This window comes from Empidonax traillii, unplaced genomic scaffold (assembly GCF_003031625.1).
Source record: "Empidonax traillii isolate 1590-97213 ecotype Southwest subspecies unplaced genomic scaffold, ASM303162v1 scaffold27:size3997909, whole genome shotgun sequence".
In the NCBI taxonomy this organism is placed as follows: domain Eukaryota; kingdom Metazoa; phylum Chordata; class Aves; order Passeriformes; family Tyrannidae; genus Empidonax; species Empidonax traillii.
Window position 1 is genome coordinate 3,400,883 of NW_020955220.1, and position 23,832 is coordinate 3,424,714.

General features: G+C 40.0%; 1 protein-coding gene across 8 annotated transcripts in view; it reads left to right on the plus strand.

The window, feature by feature from the left end:
- Positions 1-23,832, plus strand: part of EXOC6 (exocyst complex component 6) — an 89,007-nt gene that overhangs the window by 63,703 nt on the left and 1,472 nt on the right. For all 8 annotated transcript variants that reach the window (XM_027909231.1, XM_027909236.1, XM_027909252.1 and 5 more), the window contains 3 exons: positions 996-1,069; positions 23,193-23,305; positions 23,705-23,716. In XM_027909231.1, the coding sequence (XP_027765032.1) occupies positions 996-1,069; positions 23,193-23,305; positions 23,705-23,716 (199 nt within the window). The remainder of the gene's footprint in view (positions 1-995; positions 1,070-23,192; positions 23,306-23,704; positions 23,717-23,832) is intronic.

The window sequence follows — 23,832 nt, forward strand, 5'->3', positions numbered from 1 at the left end:
CATAGTAGAGCTTAGCACTGGATCTGAAATTTTTTTCGATACATATGTTCTGTTTCCTCTACCATTGAATGACCAGTTTCTCAAAGTCGGAAAAAAACGTTACCTTTCACTGCCTCAGACGATGCTTCTCTAAAACTCTTGCAGTAGTACCTACTTTGTTTTGTTAAGAGCTCTAACTTAAGGGCATAAGAAAAATACTCTTAAGTTCTTTTGAAATAAGATATCTTACCTGAGTGGTGATGTGAGGCAGTGGGTGTTTGTTATTAACTTGTGACCGGGATAATAACAACAAAAAGTGTATTTAAGTGTGGCATTTATTGACCATTTTCTGATTTAAACAATAGTTTTCTTTCATTAGTGTGTTACCATTTTATGTACTCTGAATATAGTTTTACCTTCCAATTTTGACATCCTTTTTTTGGGTTCAAAATGAGCAAAGTTCATTACTGATAAATGGGCTAAAAGGCGTGAACAGGCATTTCGGCTCTGTTCTGACTGTGGCACGTAGAGCTTTCTACCAGTTGTCTACACATTAAACTAACTCCCACCTTAGTGTTTTTCCTTTATTGCTGTTTGGCTAGAGGTGAAGTTTTTATAGGATGAATGCTGTAACAAAAGCAGATGTTTGAAAATATGTTGACAACCATGGAATTGGTATTATTTCAAAATTCTTCAGTAATCATGCACCTCAGGCCAAAAAATATGTTGGTTTCTGTGGTTGTAGCATTGCTACTGGGTTAGAATTTAAAGTCAAATTTCTAGTAATACTCCTAAAGGTATTATTCTTTTAGATTACTATAAAAATTATGGAAAAGTTGTTTCTTCGTTTGTTTGGTTTTAATCACTATGAGTTATTAGTTTAAACTATTCCAGTGAAACTAGTTTCATTTTAATGATAGCTGGCATTTATATTGAATAGAGTTTGATTTTCTGTTACATTAAAAAAAAAAAAATTACATCCGTAATATTTTAACTTTTTTTTTTTTTTTTTTCAGTGTTTGCTAGTTCTGAGCCTGTGCCAGGATTCCAGGGAGACACCCTGCAGTTAGCTTTCATCGACCTCAGACAAGTAAGACACTAGTTTGGTGTTTTTTATCCTACTAATTTCCCCTTCTGACCAATGCTGAAGTTATTAAATTCAAGAACCTTTCATGTTTTTGCATTCCCATGTAATTAGTTGTGAAAAGCAGTTATTTGAAGTGTTATTAGTGGCACTATTCCCTGTAATTTAGCATAAAACTGTTTCTCCAGTGTGTGGTTAGGGGGCACTGTGCTACTGGTGGTACTGTTACATGAATATTAGATTGAATTTTGGTCCTGAAAATTTTGTAAAGATCCCGTGATGCCTTTTTGCAAGAGTGTACATGTTATCCTGGTGTGTGCTGGCCTGATTCCATTCTGAGCATTTTCTCCTTTCTATGCAACTACTCCCTGGATAGCAGAATCGGGCATGGTATTATTTAACATTTCCTTTCCTGAGTTTGTTACACAGAATTCTTTTAAACTGTTTGAAAGCAGCTTTATTCCAACTGGATGATCTTTATTCTATATCAAATTTAATTTTAAATGCCGTAATATTGGAAGTGCTTTTCCACAGACCTTGCCAAAAGGAAGGTTTTTCCAGACTGAAATCTACTAAAAAAATCTACTAAAAGCTTTGTAAATTTGAACACTATATCCACCCATAGCAATTGATTTTCAAAACCTTTTCATGCTTGAAGTTAGCTTTTACAAAGGATCATTTCACAAAATTGTGTCATCTAAATAATTAAATTAATCATTAACTGCGCATGGAGCATCTTTAGGTTTCTGTGGATGTTGGTGATATTTTTCAGCACCATTATGAGCCTGTCAAAGTCACCAGAGAAGAAGAGAAAGTAGAAAGAATTCCATACCAAATTATCTATGTAGTTAGAATATTTTTGGTTTTAATAGTTTAGTAGATTTTTCACAGCAAGATTATTAAAAGGTGTTTCAGAAGGGAAAATTCCTGAGGCAAAAGTATTCCAGTTTCTCCCAATAGTTAGAAAGGACTTCATTAAACTGTCTTCTTAAATAAAAAAGTTAAAAGGTAGAATTGTCTGTTAAATTCTCACAGTAATATAACAATGAACAATACCTACAATGGGATAAGCGTGGACTACAAATCCTGAGGGGGAGATTTGTTCATGTGATATTTGTACTTTAGCAGTTGCAGAATTCAGCATGTAAAGATGCACTCTGCCAGACTTCAAACACCACAAGTCTTGCCTTGACTAGCGACCTTCCTCCTTTGGATTCTTTTTTACTGTCTTTTTACTGTCAATGTTAAAAATGATTAAACATCTTCCAATTTGTACTTAGATCATTTTAGTTGAAGGGAAAGGATGTTAAGAGATTTTGGCACCATTTCTGTCATCCGCCTAAGTGGTATAAATCCTTGCAGAGTCTGCATTTGTTTCAGGGGAAACAAATCATAAGATTTCCAGCTATGCAGGAGGGCAGGGTGTGTACATACTTTCTACAGGAAATAAATGGGTTTTTATGTTTTAAACACAAAGTGTTGAATATGTCACATAAATAGGTATTATGTTGCTTATGATAACTCTCAGATTATGTTAGCAACTTACAGTTCTCTCAAACACTTTATAGAGGATGCTCTGTATGTCATGAGTCTAATTGATTTCAGATACTTTTTAAACAGGAAAAGTCTCTTTATTAGGTTGCAATTGGAGCTCGTAGATGTAAAATACTCATAGTATATTTGTTTGGGTTTGTTTTTTACTATAGTTTTGTGTGCATCACCAAAAGGTATTGTAGGCACACATTAAAAACTTTTATAATTTAGTAAGGATTTTCAGTGCTTTTCCTCTTTTCCTTATTTGTGACCCATTTCTATCTTAATAGGGTGGATGACAGTTCTTTTCAAGAATATTTAGAAAGGCAACAGAGCCTTTTTCAGAAAGTTCTTATAAAAGGTCATGCTTCTGTTTTTTAGTTTGAATTTGATACTTCTTCATGAATTGCAGGATATGAAAGATAAGGAAGTAGGTCCAGTGGTCAGGTTTTACCTGCCCACCCGGACTGTGCCCTGAGGTCAAACTCCTGATATTGGCTGTTTGGTACAGAGGAGCTGATGACAGGTAGGGGCTGATACAAGGGGGAAAGCTTGAACCGTATCAAAGCTAAAAGGCAGGAGATTTGGGACTCAGTGAGAGACTGTAGCTAAAAGATGGATCAGCAGGATTGCCCTCTTCTTAAAAAGCAGCTGACCTGCAAGGGGAAAGGCTTTATCGTCCTGCCAATCACATGGTTGCTAATGGAAGCCAGTTATCTCAACAACAGCTTACTCTCTCCCTGTTGTACCAGTGCAATGTGTAAGATTAGTGAGGATTGGGCACTAGAATATTATAGCCTGTTTTACTAAAGAGGTGAAGTCACTTACAAGGAGCCAGCTTGGAAGGCAGAGGGAAGAGCTACACTTGGATGATTACCATAGAGGGAAGGGCAGCTTTGAAAAGAATTGACATAGGTATTTTCAACCTAACAGTTCCTGATCCTCTGTCTTTCCCTGAAGACAATGTATAGATAGCATATTGGCCTCAGCAAGCCCACTTTCCTTCTTCCCTCCACAGAGGTAGAGAAGCAAACAGAAACAGCTGGCCTGAGAAAGCGTTGTGCCTAAGAAGAGAACAGTAGTTAGTAGCAGGAAGCTCTTAAGAGACCAGGAAACAAGAAAGGGCAAGCACTTAGCAGTGTCCTCTTTCTCCTTATTCTTTTCCCCATTTATGCTCTTGTCATAGTTAACCCTCTCCTTGAAGATCTTTATAATCTGAAGAAACCTTAGTCAGTATAAGATTTCTATGCTATTTCCATAATCACATCTTACAGAGGTGACTTGGTGTGGTTGGCTAAATCACACATAGTGAATCACATGGCCACGATCATATAAAAACTTGCAGCTCCAGCTGGTTTAGCAGGTAGAAAACTGGGAGAGATTCATGGTTCTGTACAGCTGCAGTAATTGTGTCATGCCTTATACTACTTGTCTGAGCGTATGATCTGAGGTCACACCTATGTGCATACTTTGACCCCATTTAAAACCACTAAGGCACACCCCATCTCAACAAGGTGATTATCGAAGTGGCACGTGCTGCTTTAAAGAGACTGGTCTCCAGCATCTTGTGAAGGTGACCAAGCTCTCCTGCAACCTGCATCGCTCTCTGAAGAGCATCTCTGCTCCTGCCTTTACAGGGAGCCTGGGTAAATAGTGCAGTGTCCCCAGGTGAGGTGGAATGAACTTTGGGGATTTCACTACCAGTTCAGATCCTAGGTTAATTGGAATTAACCTTCAAAAATAAACAGGTTTTAATTTGTTCTGCTTGAACTAGTCTCTGAGGAAGCTCGGCCTCTGACATGAATTAGTTTTTTCCTGGTTATGATCTGATCTTTAGTGCCTAAAGACTAGGGTTACAGTTCTGGAATGTGAGGCAGTTTCTTGGATGTCCTGTACACTTAAATACTGTGAGGAAAAGATCTGAATATTACAAATTGTGCGTTATTCTTTGGAGAGCCAGTGTAGTGTGCAGTGGACAAGAATGATAACCTTGTGGTAGGCTGAGAGGTCAGCAGTTGCTGTCCTAAGCTAAATGTCCTGATTCTTAACCAACTGGGTGGTAACAAATACCTGTTCTTGATATCAGATAATTTCCTGCAGAGATATAACCTAACCTGCCAATGTAGATTGACTTTTTTTCACTTTGACTTCACAAGTTTTTCCTGGTGTTTCTCTCCACTATGACCACTGCTTCCTCAACCGTTTATCTAAAATAAGTACTCTGCTAGCTTGATGATTGTGGAATTTCTTAATTTTGCTGGGGTGAGGAGAACTTTGTTTCATCTATGTTCTTTTGGCACTGAAGTACATGTTGTTAATACCCTTCAGTTGCTGTCAGTGTTGGTCCTGCAACAAGGGCAGCAGTCTCAAGTGAAAATAGTCATATGCTGTCGGTAACCCCTGAGTTAAGCAACCACAGTAGCAGTATCTCCATCCACATGGCAACACAGAGTTTACAAGCTGACAGTGGTGTCCCTTAGATTGGGAGGCCAAGGGCTGTGAATGACAAGGTCCATAAGTTCTCCATACTCATGGGGGAAAATCTTGAAGATTTTCAGCAATTTCTGTTTGCATTTTTTCAATGTTAGGGATAGACACAAAGTCATAATGCAATCAATGTGATCAATATACAGAATAATGTCCCATGGAAATATTAGAAGATACATTTTTGTCAGACTTTTGCTTATGATGTGTGTAAAGAGGCATGTGGATAAGCACTTCTGTGAGCTCAAGTTATTGGTAGTACACAATATGTATTCCATCTGAAAATTGATATCTGATATTTAAAAGTATTATACATTTTCTTCTAATTCCAAATCATTGTTAGTTTCTTGGGGTGCTTGTCCATTTATTTTGTAATACGTTTTCTGGTGAGAAATATTGCCAACCTTCTGAACTCTAGTGTTATCTGCAACAAATGCAAACGTAAGTTTATTTGAAAGAGAAAATTCTTGCTACTACTTAATATAGCCCTCCTCTTTCTTCTTTGCTTCTCATTCATTACTGAGAGATAATATTGTCCTTCTGATAAACTCAGAAGTAATTCATTGTAGGTAGGAACTGTGTAACAGATCACTTGGGCTTTAATCCCAGCCACAGGATTTTCTGCCACTAAAGGCAGGCTGACAGCTCAGTCTTCCCCACTGTTTTGTTTGCAGTGTTTAATTTGAATTAATTTCCTGTGGTAGTAACTGTGTTTCACTCTGGCTTGTCTCGGATTCCCCCAGCGTGCAGCCTGCCGAAGCTCTTGCCATCTGTGTTCCCTGTGGAGAATGCTCTTGAGCCCTTCAGTAGACCTTAGAGAATAAGTTGCAGCCTGTTGCCAAACGTGTCCACCATGACTCTTGGAGGTCGAGGGCTCTAAAGGTGTGCTATGGCTCCCTTCACAGGCTGCCAGCCCACAGGGTGCCTAGGCTTTAAGATTAATGTGGTACACCCACCCCTGGCCTCTATTCCAAAAAGGAGGCTTGAAATGAAAAAACATCAGGATTTTCCAAGAGAAAGAAATTCCCAACACTATGTTTATGAGTAACTCTTAAAAACTTTAGAGTTTGAAGATAAAAGTAAGCCTTTCTTTCGTAAGGCAACAGTTTGAATTTTTAATTAGCAAGTAGTGCAGAACATTTCATCTTTTGCTTCCTGAGGGAAATGGTTGCTGAGACTTTCATCTTCACAGAGGCTCTTTCACAATGCTTACTGATCCCTTTCCCCCCATTTTGCACTCCCCAGGTTCTCTGAACAAGCAGAGGAGCAGGTTACATCTGTAACATGAAGCCCAGCCTCAGGGTGCTGTGTAATGGGATTTGTACTTCTCCAGTTTTCAGTGCAATGCTGCTTATTTAGCTAAAGAAAAGAGCTCAGATTTCAGACAGCAACAAAACAGGAGTTGCATCTCCACGAATTTCAGAACATAGATCCTCACTTTTCCAGGGGAGGAAGGCAACTCTCTTGCTGCCTTTTCCTTCTCTGTAAATTGACTTAGCACTAAGGCAGGAGGGCTTAAGGCACACTGTGAGCAGAACAGGGACACTTCAAGGTTCAGTATCTCATATATTAGCATCATATGATGGCAGCATGCATATGGATCCCTGTGTTCAAAAGGACACAGTTACCTGAGTCTGACTGCAAGCAAAATGTGTGTCAGCTGGCTTGCAGTGGATACACAATGTTTTTTCAGAGAACTATATTCTTACAAGTAAATGGGAATTCTTCACACAAATGTGGCTACTTGTTTGTAAGGACTTATATTCCCCAATGGAATCTCATACTTTTGATTTCTCCTTTTCAGCTAGATTCTCAGAAGCTGTAGTTAAATCACAGTAGGATCAGATCACAAGCTGTGTGTGTAGATATTTGTGAGGAAGATCTCAATCAGTGCTCTGTACACAGAAGCAAGCCAGCTCATTACTGAGATGGGATTTATACCTGCCAGCTGGTAAGAATTAGGAAGCTTCGGAAACAAATGCACAGAAATTAACAGTGGGGGGTCGAAAACAAGCATGGCTTTGGATACACTATCTTGATAAGGATTTGCAGAATCAAAGCAGGGTGGCAAGCCAGTCATTTCCTGGCAGTAAGTATTCCTGCCCTGTTAGTACCAGAAACTAAAAGCACACATGCCAGATATTGGGTGTACGTGTGTTCTTTGGGACATTAAATCATTCATCAAATTCAGTGCAAAGCAGATTGTATCCAGTTCATCTGAATGCTCCTTTTTCATCAGAGAAGTTCAAATAGCATGCTGATCATGGAGAAGCCTTTTTGCTTTAGATCCTGGTTTACTGACGATGAGGGGGCATACCTTGAAAATAGGTTTGGAAAACTCAGTGTACAAATGCTGTTACTTCAGTAGCTCTATCAGTATCTCACTTAACTAAAATTATATACATAGGGCTATTTAACTACGAGATTCACGATTCCATCTCTGGCAAAAACCTTACCAGTTTCGCCAAAGGAAGCTATAGTAGATTGTGCACAAAAAGCTATGAGGTGTAAGTGTATAATGCTTAAACTGAATTCATCTCTTAATTGGCAGTAAAGAATGCTGTAGGTACCTAAACTATGGAAGTTAGATAAGAAAATAATTTTCTTATTGTTTCTTTAAGCTAGTTTGTGTAAGGGATACAATTCTCTTAGTTCTCCACTTACCAAACTGTATACATGCAAGAATTAAATGAGCTCACAAGAAATCTGTACTGTGTATTTAGAAAATTACAAAACTTGTGAAGTACTGGCTCAGCTTGACTTAGAGACCTGCAGATAACTGCCTTTGAATAAGAACATAAGCCTTAGTTGAATAAGAGGGGATTTTTTGTTGTTGTTAGGTGAATTTATAACTTTTGGAACTGAGACAGGAAATGGCAATTGTTGATCTCATTTGTCATGTACAGGTGAAACACTTGATTTACAGTTGTGTAGGGAAGTTTCATCTTCTAAATACTACCATCATAGAAATCACTAAAAGTTTCACTGAGAGGTTGATCAAAGCAGAAATTAAGAAAAAAGAAAAGGAGAAAAGAAAAAGAAAGTAGGCAAAAGCTGCTGTCAAGACTATTTAGGTGGATATATCTGAGTCCCTATCTGAATACTACCAACTGTCACATTTAATCAGCTTTCAGCTCTTCTTCGTGGTTATCAGTACTTTCGCAAGACACGGTTTAGAAATAGTTAATCAATTAACTCAAAACCTACAGAGCTGTTGTTATGATGAAAACTTCATATCTCTGGAAAGCCTTTCTGTTCAAGAAAGTTCATCCCATAGTTACAGAGAAAATTCCTGTAAAACTGACCTAAAAGGCAGTAAATTGTATCCTCCCTTGGTAGCTGAATTGAATTTCCTAATATACCCTGTACATAATGCCAGAACCCCTGGGCTTCAGTTTTCTTGGGCAAGATACTAAATTTCTTCAATAACTGGCATGCTATGTGCCTGGAACACTTTATGAAGCAATCATTGCCAAGGACATTATGGGAGAAGGCACTAAATAAACTTTATCTGGAGGAGCTTTTGTTCTTTTGCAGAAGGACTTGTTGGTAGAAAAGTTTGAAAGGTTTGCTTTTAGATAATTTCTTGATTAACAAATCTAAGTTGAACTGTGTGCCTGTTATATTTGTTCACTCCTACTTACCAGTCCTTTGAGTCACTGATATACATCCCATTCAGTGGAAGTTATTCAGTGAAATGAAGTTTCTCTCTAATTTTCTTCTATCAGTTTTGCTCCCATCCAATCCTTGCCTTTATCTTTGTCGTGTAAGAAATTATGTGCATGTAAGGAAGGAAGATTTGGGTGCACGACTTCCCTGAAGTTTGTGAATACTTTTTATCAAGCTGTTGTCTTGCTGCTGACAGCTGGTTGCTGCAGCATCTCTACCATTGTGTCTGGACCCTTCTGTAGCTCTGAGCTGATGGATGGAGTTCAGTTTTGGAGCCCCCCATCTCTGCAGGACTTCCTCTGTATCCTGTGAATGGTATGTGGTTCCTATGAGTAATGAATGAACATTGCTAACTGAACAAACAAGAGAAGAAAATTACTTGTTTCCTTCAAGTTACATCTTGTTTGTATTGTCTTGACATCTGTAAGTCCTAGTCTCCCATCAGAGAGCCATGGGACTGGTAGTTGCATTAGCATATTCAATAATTTCTGCCCCAAAATTGTTTACATTCTCCAGCCTTAGCTAAACTGGTAGTATCACTGGTATGTAGTATGTATTGGGCAGCACTACTAACCCTTTAACCCTACAGATTTGCCTTCAGTATTTTTTTCAGTTGCATCAATCAACATACCTAGGTTCCATTCTTTCTCTAAATTATCTGTCAATCATAGTTGGGACAGAATATTCCGTGTTTTTTTTCCTTTTGCTAGTTTCTCCTGTGAAAAAGAAAGTTAGTCCATCTCATCTTTGGAAGTCACTGTACAGCAAATGTAAAGTCAAGTAAAATTAAAGGAATCTTTTACATCAAGAAAACCAGACTTATTCACTGCTTCAGGACAGTAAGAATACAAGGAAGGAATTGAACTCACATAGTATGGCAATGACTTGAATTAGTGAAATGTACATAATGAATGTTTATTCATTTGGATCAAAGTGTCTTAGGAAAAAAGATCATATGTTCAAAAGTGTTTGTACAGGGCACACCATAATCAGTGATCTTCAGCTGGGTGTTCTGTAACTGCAGAAATACAAATTAAAAAGTATTACTCTGTGTAGCTGACTGCTTCCAGTCAGTCAGTGAAATCTGGGAGATGAAGTTAGCATAAAGATATGAATAGTTGGCAAAAGAAATAATTGAATTTCATGCTGTTTTGTAATAGCTGGTTTCTGAATGAACTAATTGTACTATAAGCAATATGACTGAACCAGCATGTTTTTAGGCACAATTTATCATATATGTTAACATTTATGGCTCTTATGGGTGTGTCAGCTGTATTGTATTACAAGTTGCGCTATTTCAAAGAATATTGCACTAACAAGTAACGTTTACAAGAAAGGTTCACATATAGCTGAATATATGTGTCAGAACTTAAAGAAAAACTCTTCCAGAGGACTTTGCCTAGAGCATTAATAGCAAAGGAACAGTGCAACTTAGAAGACCCTGCAATTATAGAAAGTGTGATGGCGGGGAAAAAAAGAGTGCATAATAAAAGCAATTAAAAAAAAAAAAAAAAAGAAAAAATCAAAATATGGGTAGGTGAAGGCAGTACCTGATGGGGAGAGAAAAGCATAAAGATATGGGATGAAGGGGGAAAAAGTAGGCTCATGTTTATAAATGTACTTTATTGTTATCCTTTTCTTTCTGTGTTTATCATTTTCCATGATATATGCTGAGACTCATTTGGAAGATTTCTTTTTTAAACAGCAGAAATTTGAAGAGATGTTTTTACCCAAAGAAAAGAAAAGACTTTCAGTACACAGTTAATGTCCATGAAACCATCGGATTGCCTTATTCCCAGGAGAACACAACCTCTCCCAGTTTCAGCAGTGTGCCTCCAGGAATTCGTTCCAGGAGGACACACAATTAGCCCATACTCTTCCAAAGTGCCCAGTGTAACATGATGCAGTTAAACCAGAAGACAGTTTTCATCTTTTGACCCTGTGTCAAACATGTCAGTTGAGGAGCTTACCTGAGAAGAGAACATAGGCTATCAGATATTTTCCCATAGAAAGGAACATGCAGTAGATACATGCACACAAATGCAACTTTAAAGCCTGACTTATTTTCAAAGTAAAAGAAAAAGTGGCCTTTTTAAGTGGTACAACTCAGTGCATTGAAATTCTCCTTTCTTTGTTGCCAGTCTGGAATTGAAATAAAAATCTTTGCCCTTACTTAGGCCATATGAGAAAGACATTAAAAGTGGCTCTTTCATTTTAGGCACTAACAAGATGTTGAGTCCTTTGGAAGGATGGATTTGATACTATCATTCAAATCCACAACCGAATTATAGTTTTGGGAATGGTGAAATGTTCAGTGTAGTGTCTACGTCTTGCATCTGTTAACATGCAGAATAGTTTAAAAAGTTCACAGTGAAAGAGGGAGATGTTGAATAACTCCTAGATAGAAATACTCAGGTAAATGGGTGGCGAGTGAGTTGTTGGTGCTGGTGGTCTGTGTGTAGGGGTGTGATGTGTGCAGGGAGAACCTGCATAACTGGTAGAAAAAGCACAAGCTAAAAACTCAAATGACAGTGTGAAAAGGTCCCCATAGCTTAATTAAATAAAACCAATAATGTGATTTAAACTTCTTTGCTTTAAAATTACTTTAATAAGGGTGTTAATTACTAGAGGATTAACACTGCTTACATGTGATAATAGATGTGGTCAGTCAATAAAGGGTGAGAATAATGTTCGTTTAAGAAGCAAAAGAATCTAGCACAGGATTACTCATCAGAAAGGGATAACATTTCAAAGTGGCAAGTAAAATCAGGGGAAGAGTTTTTTGAGATGCAGGAGGCATTAGAGTCTGTATTTTGGCATTATTACCCATCAAAAGTTCCATGTATATTGGGATGTGTTGGAGCTAAAATATGAAGACTAATTATTACAAATTACTTATAACATATTTTGGAATTACTCTGTCTTTCAGAGCAATCATAGCAAATAATTTTTCAGACAAAACATTTTAAGAAAATAATGTCTTTAGAAGTGAGGGGAAAAGGCAAAATCTAAAGGAAGAAGATCAGTTTCTAAGGAGAATAATTTCTTGAAGATGTGTTTCTTAGAAAAGAGGTTGTATTGGACAATTGTCATAAAGCAGAAAAGGTTTTTCCTGATATGTTTGCAAACAGCAGGAGGAGAAAGATCTTCTGCAAAAAGCCAACAAAAAAGTAAATCCAGGTTTCTTGTTACTGCAACCTGCCAGGCTCAGAAGCCTCTGCTAAACCAAGTTGTCTATACCACAAGTTAACAAAAACAAGACCAGGATGTTATGTGGAGTGTAGTATTTGCTAAAATGTTTTTAGAGTCATTTGATAGATACAAATGTGGAAGTAAATGTCTTGTTGTAGCTGAAGGAGAAAGTGAAGGTTGTCCAGGAAAGAATATGAGACTTCTTTTCTAGTGATTTTGGCTTTGCTTTTAACTTGTCTTCATTTACATTCCTAAGCTATTGATTGTGGAATTCCTTGTCCAGTGGTTCCCGGGTCTAGGATAGCTTTCCCTAAGGGATGTAACTTCATCTGCTCCGAAGGGTGGTTATGCAGCCATAACCACCCTGAGTGCACTACTTTGGAAGAAATAACCATCTGTTTACAGTAAACTTATGATGACCAGGTCTGTAAGTGCCAGTGCCTTACGGATTGCATTGAATTTTTGTTTCTGGACACAAACAAAATTATACTGGTTTGTGGCCTGTTATGTCTTGTGTTTTAATGGCTTTCCACATATTCTAATTCAGCACCCAAGATCAGCTGAGGTACTTTATTGAACAGTTGCTGTATTTGTATCTGCTTCCTGCAGAGGCTTTTCAGAGAGACACTAGTGTATAAAATTTTGAGTGCTCTGGTGGCCACCTAAGAGAAGAAACTGGAGCACTGCAGCTGCAACTGGAGCAATGCAGCATGGACATTTTGTCCATGCCAGAATATGACACAAAATAACTGGAAAGAGAATAATTCCCTGGGAGAGGGAAGCACCGTGTTGACCGAATCACTAGTTCCCAGTGCCCAGGTTGGCGGCATCCTGGCTCTGTTCTGTGAGCTGCAGCTTCACCCTGAGAGCTGAGATCTTTGCCTCCTCTGTGAGCACGGAGCTGATGCCACGGAGCTGTGCCGTGCTTACTTGTCGTCCTGTAGGCCTCAGTTTGCATTTGCACGCCAGGGCTGTGTATCGAAAACTCCTTCCTTCAATCCCAGTGGTAATCAGACTGAAATTTAAACTTGGAGTTTTAATTATACTTGGGCAGAGCACTGCAGACTTTTAGTTCTATGGTACAACAGCCTGACTGTATAGATTAGATATGCGATGTGCGTGTACACAAGGACAGTTTGGATTAGTTAGTTGAAAACAGCATTTGTCAGATAATAACTTTTCGTAGTATAGTATAGTATATATACTTGTAAGACTGCAGGCACCTAGAGTTGCTCATGTGGATTACTGCTAAATATTAAATGTGACAGATGGGACAAGAGCATTCAATTCCGGAACACAGTATGGAACTTGAAATGAACATGTTTTGTGTTTAAATTTTATTCTAGTTACACCAAGTTAGATTAAGTTAGTCACACCTTCTCTAAACCAGAGGAGGTGGTTAAAATTCAATTTTAACTTCAGATTTTGAAAGATTTAGATACATTTTTTTAGTGAATCAACTCAAATGGATTTTTACAGATAGGATTAAGGCAAGGGATACAGTTTTAATCCCCAAGAAACTTATTTTAAGATACTATGCCTCATCACGTGCTGTTTATGGCAGTATTTCACAGATGAGCACATTTAAAGCAAGCCTATTGTAGGTGCTTATAGAAAATTAAAGTTCAAATAAACTAAACTGTAAAAGTTAGTTTTAGTAAATGTCAATATTTAAGTACTACTGGCAAACGTGTTTAAAAAACACCAGAAGCCAAACGAAAATGGCAGCTTAAATTTAACTGTGCTATATTATATGTTTCTTAATTGTAAGGGCCGGAATTCTGTTTTCAAAGTCTTGTCCAGGTCAGAAACAGATGGCCTGTTTTGGGGGACTGCAATTGTCACCCCTGTGTGCTCTGTGAGTGTGTACACCTCTGCATCAGAAACTCAAAACCAAAAAAAAAAAATGGTGAATGACCTGACCATTGCATAATGCAAAATTTTTAATCCACACAAATTTTGCCATTGACATAGTTTTACGCTTTGTCTAAAAGGACTTTGTGTACGGACTAACACGCTTGACAGGAGCAATTTGGCCTGAGCTCGTGCCCTCCGGAGCCTGACTGTCTGCCAGGCTCCTGCTTTTCAAACTCTTCCCTGTTTCTAGACTCAAAAGACGGTTCTTTTGCTACTAGTCCAGCTTATTCTGTAATGATGAAGAGCAACACACTTCATAATAAACATTTTCACTGTAATTAAACAAATCTTCTTTGAAGAGGTATTATTTGTTGCTATATTGTTTATTTCATAGGGCCTAGCTATTTATATTTGTCTCAGTAACTGTTTTTCAGTGTCTTCAGATGTTACATCTTGGGCTGCTTGAAACTTTAATGGGAATTAAAAAATTATACATTGTGAGTGTTTTTCTGGTTATGGTAACAGCACCAAGTTTGTTCACATGACTTCAACAGCAAGTGTTTTATTTTGTAGGCAGGCCTAAATTCATTTGAGGTGCCAAAGATTAAAAAAGGTATTTGCTCTTGTTCATGAATATAACAAGACCAGGCAAATCTGAGTGTACTGCAACATCCAGATTTTATGAAAAAATTCTGCCCTTTCGAAGAATTTTTGCTTATAAAACATATATGAATACAAATAGCTCGTTTCCTTCTTAACATAACAATTCCCAGTGTTTCAGCTGTCATAACCTCTGAGTTTATACATTGTACATTTATGAATGTGTTAAAGATTATATCCCAACATTCAAGATACTGACATTTATGATTTCACTTATAAATTAGAAACAGATGGTAGCATTTAAAATATAAAATTGTTTCATTTTTGTGAACATTTCAATGTTCTACATTTAGACACAATTTCTAAATGCATGGTGGTTAAAAAAAAAAAAGGCATGTTTTAATGCAGTGGCTTAAAAACTGAAAGACACTGCCTTTCTAACACAAACTATCCTTCCTTTGAAAATCCAGGGCTCAGTTTTCAAAGCATTGTCTAGGAATTTAGCCTGCGACCCCCATTGACACTAATGGGAATTGCATAGCTAAGTCCCCATAACATCACTTTGAAAATCCATTTGTTGTACCAATCCAGAAAAAGAGTAGCATAAACTATAGGGAGACATTCACAGATCAAGAGATCAATTTACACTTTGAAATACAAGCCCAGTGAGCGTTATTCCAGCTATGTGATCAGGAGGGGGGATTTTAAATTCACCACATTCGCAAAATAAGTCACCAGGTGTAAATAAAACAAAATATTTTGGCAAGTGGCAGGCAGACTTGCTAACCAGGCTAACAAGATATTTGTCAGCAGTAACGAACACCTACTGATAAAGTGATAATTGTGTTTGGTTGTTACAGTGTTATTCTACCATTAGCAAATTCTGTCTTTTTTTTTCTTCAAGCTGGACTTAGATATCTATATTTTAATAACTTCTCTTGTCCTTTGTGACCAAGAAATGTTTGGAGTGAGCAAGACTTGTGTTTGTCCGGTTCTGATTCTGGTCCTTGATGCTTTAGTTCCAATTTAGTAAGCGCTTTCATGACGTGCAGGCTTTAATAAACAGGGACATAACATTTGGTGAATAATTGTGGTGTTATCTACATGGCTGTGCAGGGGTCTTTTTGGTAATTTCTTGGAAATAGGTGTATACCTGTGTCAGATACAGTCATGTGTACTTGTGCACAAGACCTGAGCAAAGATGAAAGAAGTGTTGTTGTTGCGTAGCTGTGTTCCTGCAGTGCCTATGCGTCCCAGTCATGGACCGTGGCCTCATTATGCTGGGCAGAATATAAATAAGTGTTTTAACAAAAGAAAGACAGCGCTGCCTCAGAGTTCACAAACTGATGAGATTATAGCTCCACTGAAAGGTTAACATTATGTCAGAAATTATGAAACAACAATGATTCTGGTTGACAGGCCTCCTCTTTGGTCATCAAACTCATTTGTTCTGAATACAAGGTGTGGTGTATTGGTACAGTGTGAGCTCCTTGGAGTAGGAAATGTTGAGGACTGGGACATTTGTGAGTGGCTCTTGTGAGTTTACTCTGTTTAAAATGAAGAGGTCCTTTTCATGATTGGCATTTTTTAGCTCCAAAACCCAATAAAAATAGTAATAATTGAAATATTAGTGTATTTGCTATTTTTTTTTCCTTAGTGACTCAAATGATACATAGGTAACAACAGTCACAGAGTTTTTTTCCTAGGTCAAAAGCCATGTATCCTCAAGGAAAAAACTGTAATGTTATTTCTGTACTCTTTCCTAAGAAATGGTTGAGTGTAGTTTGCAGTTGTATATGCTTGGCACTGTTCATTTCCCAGAAGAGTTCACCGTATTCTAGGCTTTGGGGTTTTTTTAATTAAAGAGGTCAAAATCCATTATATCAAAATTTCAAAGAATTTACCAATTAGCTGTAGTCTGTGATGCCCAGCAGGTGGCTTTTATACTATTAAAGGGAGATTGTTTCCATCTCTGATCAAAGCAAAACCAAAACAAAAGAAAATATAGAATATTTTACTGTACACAGTGCAAACCACACGCTGTGTAAATTATATGTGAAAACTGTACATGAGAGACTGTTTAGTCATCCCACTTACAAGAAAAAGTTCCATGTATTTTCACACTGGTCTTCACGAGCATTTTAATGGTAGTGTCTAAATCTGTTTAGATTACTGATTAGCTGAGAAGGTTAGACAGCTTGCTATTTTCTAAAATGAAGACTGTATCATTTTTGGTATTTAAAAGTAAAAGTAAAAATGCACAATCAAGTAGATTAATGAATTTGGTAGAAGTGAAATTAGAAAAAGCTGAGTGTGCTGGAATGTCCCAAGATGCAAAAAAAAAAAATAAATTCCAATTTGCACTTTTCAATGAATCTAAACTTCCCCGATTTTTGCCTACTTAAAAGAATGTTTGTGACCTTTTGACCCTTTTGTTATCCCTTACTCAGAAGGGCCTTTATTCTGTAAGGCTTAGGTATAAAAAAATAAAAAGAGCGTTAATGGCATAACAGTCCTTTCTGATCACCCTGTGTAAGATGTTTATGCAAAGTGTCAATAGAAGCAATTGGCCTAACAGTGTGACAACCTGCTTTGCTTGGAAATGGGCTAATCTCCTGTTTGGGTTATCCAGAGGTCAGGTAAGGATTTCTTTCTTCGCACTCCCCGTAGCGCAGGGGTACATAACCTGCAAATACTACAGGCCAGAAATCAGAAGCAACTGAGCTCAAGGATGCCACAAAGCATTTCTGTTTAATCTTGACCATTTTGCTTTTTCTCATGATTTTTTTTTTCTCTGCCTCCTCTTGGTTTTTCTCTTCCCAATGCAGGACTCTCTGGTCCCATCCCAGAGAGTCTCCTTGAGCGTATAACACATAATGATGACAGGGACTCTAACAATTTCATTATCTGCTGCTTCGCTGTGTTGAGTTGGTTTTTTTTTTTTTTCAAATAGGCATCATCCCACTCTTTTTTGAAGTTCACGTGGAAACCTACTTTAAATCTCAGTTTTTAAGGGCTGCCCCCGTTGCCCTGTCACAGCAGGCTGGAACTCAATAAGAGCTCAGGCAAGCGTAGCGGGCCAGGCAATGGGCCTTGGCGGGCTGCACGCTGTGAACTCCTGCCTCACTGAATCAGCTTCTGTGTGTTTTTATAACTGCCTTTTTTTTCCCTGTTAATTATGTCCCAAGGCTGTGGAAAGACAGCATTTATCTGTTTCAACAGACTAAGCAGCAAGTGTTCTGACATGTTTATCAGGCAAATTGTACCTGACAAAAGGTAATTACACATGCAATCAAGTCCAGAAGTAACTGGGTGATTAGGGGTTAATAAACTTCAACATAAGAAATATTCAGCTTGTGAGCAAGGAGAGTGGGCCAGAAGGATGTAACTGACAGTTGTATGTTAAAAGAATTACTTTCTTTGGATGGAATATTTGACTTTACTGAAAGGTAAGTAGGATATTGAGTGTACAACTCCACATTTTTATCTCCAGCTCCTGAGTCATTGGTGTCTGTTGTACAACCAAAGCTATTTGCTAACACTTATGCTATTTTAGAAAAGATAAAGGCACCATTCCAGCTTGTACTAAGCTACCTTGATAATTTACAATTAGGATTTTTGTAGTATAACCAACACAGTCACTGTTGTCTAATGGATACTGTCCCCGTTTCCATCTGCAAAGCTCATGTCTCCTCCCGTCTCTTGCTGTGTTGACTCTGTTCATAGCTAGTTCCCAAAGTTGCGTTCTCTTCCAAGATTATTCCTGACAGTTGCCCAAAAGTAAAAAGGAAAGGGCATCTGTATGATATTTGAGGATGTGACAAGAGGCTCAAACGGCATTGAAAGGGCCGGATGGTTGATTCCAGCAGTTCCCAGTGCACAAAATTCTCACGTAATTACAAGATGGCCTAAATACAGGACTATGGCTGAGCTGCTCTGAACTTTAGGTAATACAAGACAAAGCTTTAGGGAGCAATGAGGAACAGTAATTCCTATCCAAACATGGCTGTATCACCTAGATATTGGGAAAACACAAGAGTACTATGAAAAATGTGCCCTATTTGAAACCAGAATTCTGTCCCTAAAATCTTAAGAACTTTCCCCCCGTAGCGTCAATATTGTAATGTTTCATGTTAGTCGATCCTGTTAGCTAGCAAGGTCTTAAAGTAGGACCTCTTTTAACCAAAACACCGTTTAGTATCTTTTACAATAAAATTGTGTTTAAAAGAAAAATATTCTAATTAAAAATAACAGTGTTATCTGTATAATGTAAGAAATTACTAGAAACTTTTATGTAAGTATATATAAACACCTTTTTTTCCCCCAAGTGTTGTTTATTTCTGTCAGAGAGACCTAATGTTAGACATAAAAGGCATTTAGAAAGTACCTAGACATGAACAAAAGGTTAGAAAACCAAAGCATTTTTGGACATCATTTGAAATAAAAGTGCAGAACAGCAATGAGAGGTGTAAGTTCCCTATAATGTTAAAAGTATGTATATGACCACTGGTTTGAGAAGGCAGCACAGTAAAAGAAACATGCTGCTTTATGATCATCAACCCTGATGGTTCCAAGATGTTGGCTAAAGGGTCCCCTTCTATCACACCTTTAGAAGAGGCAAAATACTATAAGTAAGGGGAAGTGACTACCCTATCTTGTAAGTAAGTGGACAGTTTGGATGCTCAGTCTGGTATACTTGAAAGGTTAAAGCTTTTTGTTGTTGGTGTTATGTTTTGTTTTGTTTTGTAATGACTCAGACACGCACACTTCTCTGTAAATTACTCCTAGTCAGAAAGGAATAATTGCTCATGACTCCTAGGGAAGCGTATTCTGCTTCATTATAAAATACTCGGGTATAGTATTGCCTGTATTAGCTTATTCTTATTTTTCACGGGTTTTATGGGATAAAGAGAGTACAGCAGTGCTCTTGTTCTTGGGTAGGAGTGTGTCTATGCAGTGTGGTGCTTCACAGTGTTTCAGCTGCATGATAAGCTGGTTCTAACTGAGCACCCTCAGGTGGCTCCTTAGGTAAGGCCGAGTGGCTGGCTAACAGTTAAAATGGGCTGCACTGCCTCCAGATTCTCAGAGTAGTGGGACAGATTGTCTTCCTGTCTCATCTGCAGTTCTCCCCATATGTGTTAACTTTGGAAAGATGCATGTGCAAAATAAACATTTTTCTATTGTAATTTCAAGACAAGCAATACATATTCTAACCTTGAAGAAGTCACATCCAGTAGCACCAGTGTGATGTGCTACACTCTGTGGCCTTTGATTGATTTTTGAGGCTGGAAAATATTTATTGCCAGGACCTACTCTTTGCCCATATTTATCTTATGACAGTGCATGCCATTTCTTGCTAGACAACACATCTCATTTTCGGTTATTGTCTCGGTAATAGTGACAGTTTTAGTAGATGAAATAGTAGTAGGGAAATGTTGTTTTAACTGGCCTTTAATAAGTTGATTCTAGTTGCCACAGTAAAAATACTGTCACAGAACCAGTAAATTCTCCTGTACTTCATATACATCATATGCCTCTGGCCAAGATGGTCCCACTTCTCCTATATGAGGAAGAGGAACTAAAGGGCTTCATTTAAGGAAGGCACACATTTGCGTAGCAAAAGACAGTGTAAATCAGAAAGGAAGAGAGGAGCAGAAATTGAAGCGTATTGTAGGGTTGACACCTCTGCTGCATGGCTGCAGGAGTGAAGGTGAATTTGGGGTTGTGCTCAAGTGAAGCTTGGTTTAAGTGGATTGAAGCTATTTCCCATTACACATGTGGTGGTCCTGGGACATTTCTGCTGGACTGCCCTTCCCGCAGTTGGCTGCTCACCAACCTGCTCCCCTTGCAAAGTGCCTGCATTGACGGTACCTCCGCTGAGCCAAAGTGTCAGGTCAGATGCAGGTGATATGAATGGCCAGACACAGATCCGAAGAGCTGCACATCAGGTGGCCCTTGCCCACCCACGGTGTACAGTACATGCTGTCAAAGCCCATTACATACAGCAATATGGCACAGTGCAGAACTGCAGCTGTGAGGGGCACAAAATGCACAATACATAATTGTGCACAGCAGCAGTCCAGTCTCCAGCAGGGTCTGCAGCTCCTGCCACATTTACTCCAGAGGCAGGGCATGGCTGTCACACTGCAGCCCCTGGACACTGTGCAGAAGGAGGGAAGGGAGTGTGTGGCACATGTCATTTGATTGCATGTCCCTATTCCTTTGAGTTACCTGCCCCATGTCATGACAGCTGCTTGAACTTAGGAAGTTTATTAGCATGAGACTGGTTGTGTGCAGCTCTTTGACCAAGCTCTGGGTAGCTCCCCCTCACCCACAGTGTTTCTCAAGGTGTTCATTCTTCAGAGCCAGGACTGTCTTGGAGTGTACAGAATATGCTTCTTGTTCCCTTGGGACTTCTTTTACCTCATATCTTGAAAAGCAAAACTCCATGGTTTGTCTGGAGCCCTACATGCCTACCTGTGTTTGGCTAGGTCACAAATGAGGTGTAATCTTCCAGCACAGCTGTCACTATCACTGAGATGTCCTAGAGCCATGGCACAAGCAGACAGTTGAGTCAAGCACTGAAAGCATAGTATGGAAATCACTCATTTGATACTGTCAGAGAAGTTTCTTTGAACTTGTCAGTACTGTAATTGTGTCAGTCATTGATGGCTTTGGGCTGCACATTTCTAACAGGATACAGAGCTTCAGGGTTGTTTAGGATTTACCCAGAATCCTCGATTTCAATCTTACAATAGGGTTAAGAAATTAAATCTTTCACCTTTGATTTACTAAACACACCTACCGTGGGAACTGCACGTCCTTTCTTAAAAACCATCTCCCACGTGGAGCCCATGCCAAGTAGCATTGTAATTACCAGTAATTTATAAATACATTGTTTGTTTTTCTGGAAGAGAGAGGGAACATGAAGTCACCACATTATGTAGTTTGGGTTCCTGTGGTTGTCAGCTTTATCCTCCCTGCTTGTGTTGCACATCTGCTTGTCCTACCTTTCCACTCTTTGGGTTGTGCTTTTAAATTTCACACAGCCTTTGAGGACTGGGCACTACTGACTGTGTAACACAGGTAATAAGAAGTGATGAGTAATATGCCGGCTGTGAGTTTCATGAATGATACTAATTCCCAAGTTTACAAGCCTTCCCAAGTCTGTTTGCTCGGTGACTAAAGGGATGCTCTCAGTTCAGTAGGAGAATTGGTGGTGTCCATGCTGAGAAAAGGCTTCGTGGGAAAGAACTATTTGCATTTGATCTTGTCAGTTATCATGGGTATGTAAGTCAGCAGAGAATGAAATAGCTTCCTTGCTTTTTAAATACTTTTCATCCATATGAGATAGTTAAATGTAAAATCTAGATGTCACTGAGGTTTGTAATGGTCCCTGGAGGTCTTTGGGTCAACAGCAGTAATTGTGTCAGAAGTTCATTATAAAGGCAGGAAATGTTGCTACTATATGCTTTTATTTTATAATGAAGTTGGCGTTATGATTTTGGGGATGAGCAGTACTGGACACCTCTGGCACTTCATCAGGCTGAGAAGTTTGAGTAAGGCAGGGTTCTTGGAGGTGCAGTCCTCCTCTTAGCACAGCCTGAGAAGTCAGAGGAGTGGGCACCTGTTGCAGCTCTGCCTACAGGAGCAGGAGCTGCTGCTGTTGTGCCCCAGCTGTAACAGCTCTGCTAGGACTTAGCAGAAGCACGTGTTAAAGTGAACAGGGTTCTTTCTTTCTGTGACTTGCAGTAGTCTGTTACATATTTTAAAGCAGTTTTGTTACAGAAAATCCTGTTTTGCAGCACCTTTCCAGGATTAGCGATTCAGCAGGTCTCCAGGCAAGCAGCGGCTGTAGGTTACGCTGCAACAGGCACTGTGAGCTGGGGTGAAGAGCTGCTGATGGTTCCCCACGCTTATTTTAACAGTAGGTTTGGCTAACACAGGGCAGCCTGAGAACAAGCCCTTGTTAGCCCTCAGCAGCAGGACAAGGCCAGGCACCAGACGCAGGGGGAAGCTGGGGGCGCCCCGCCATTGACGTCAATGGCAGTGGGGCCCGAGGCCCTCAGGTAGCCGTGGGAAAGGCTTCCCCGAGCGGGGCTGCCTGTGTCCTGGCCCCTGGCAGCCTGGGCAGGGTGCCCAGCGGTGCCTGGCCTGCACCCCGTGATGGTGGAGGGGGAATTAGGCTTGGAGGACTGCGAGGGTGCTGGCTGCTGGAGGTTCTGTGTCGTGTCTGATTGTAAAAGCAGGCTGTTTTGCTGAACAGCAGCTCTGAGATCATGAGTCAAAGGCCTGATCTGAAACTGCAGCCAGGCGTAGGACTGCGCTTGGAGGCTTTTTGTTCCTGCACTGAAGTGTTTGGGTTTGTTTGGGCCAGAAGTGTGCCCAGGGCTTGGCACTGAGTTTTGGGGATCAGTCACAATGGAGAGTGCAGCGGGAGGTGTTTAATTCACTTAGTTGAGACTACCTGAACCTGTGCTTTAAATTACTGTGAGGAGCGGCAGGTATGAACATCCCCAGCTTGCTTCCCATGGTAAAGCAAGCTCCCAAAAACCAAAGCAAGCTCCGGAACACCAAAACAAGTTCCCAAACAGCGAAGCATGAAGCCATTAGCATCCCCTCCTAGGGCCGAACCTGCACAGCTGCCTCCCTGCGCAGGGAGGGAGGCAAGAGATGTTAAAGAAAGAAATGGGCAGGTGAAGGGAGGGTGTCGGCTGGGCTCGGCGAGGGGCTGCAGCCGGCCTCCTCTCCGCAGAGCCGCCCCGCGCTCGCTCACCCGCCTCTCCCCCCGCAGCTCCTGGACCTCTTCATGGTGTGGGACTGGTCCACCTACCTGGCTGACTACGGGCAGGCCACCTCCAAGTACCTGCGGGTTAACCCCAGCACGGCCCTCACGCTCCTGGAGAAGTAAGTGCGGGGGTCGGAGCTGCCGGCACGGGGACGGAGGCGGCTCCAGGGCCGGGGCTGGAGCCGCCCGCCCTGCCGAGAGCGGCGCGGCCGGAGCCCGGCGCAGCACGGCCGTGTCCCGGTGCCGGGAGCGGCGCGGAGCGGCGGGCGGTGCCGGGATCGCGGTCGCAGCCCGCGGCTGCCCGAATTGCCGCTCGTGCCCGAATTTGGCCGCGGTGAAGCGGTGCGAGCCTTTCGGCCGGCCTGAGGGTGGTCTGGGAGGGCAGGATGAGGGCCCGTTGCCGCCATCCCGGTACCAACCTGCTGGTAAAAGCCGCATCACAACACACGGCCGTTTAAAGACGTTTTCTAACAGTGTTTTCTCTCCTCTCCTGCCTATGATGAATATGTCTTCTGCAGAGTTCACAGAGGGTACGTATCGCCTATATTGTTACAAAATATTGTTGCTTTAACTTATTTAATTTTTCGAATTTCGTTTTTAAATCAATTACTACGGGCAATCAGCGATAACAATACCCGTTATTGAC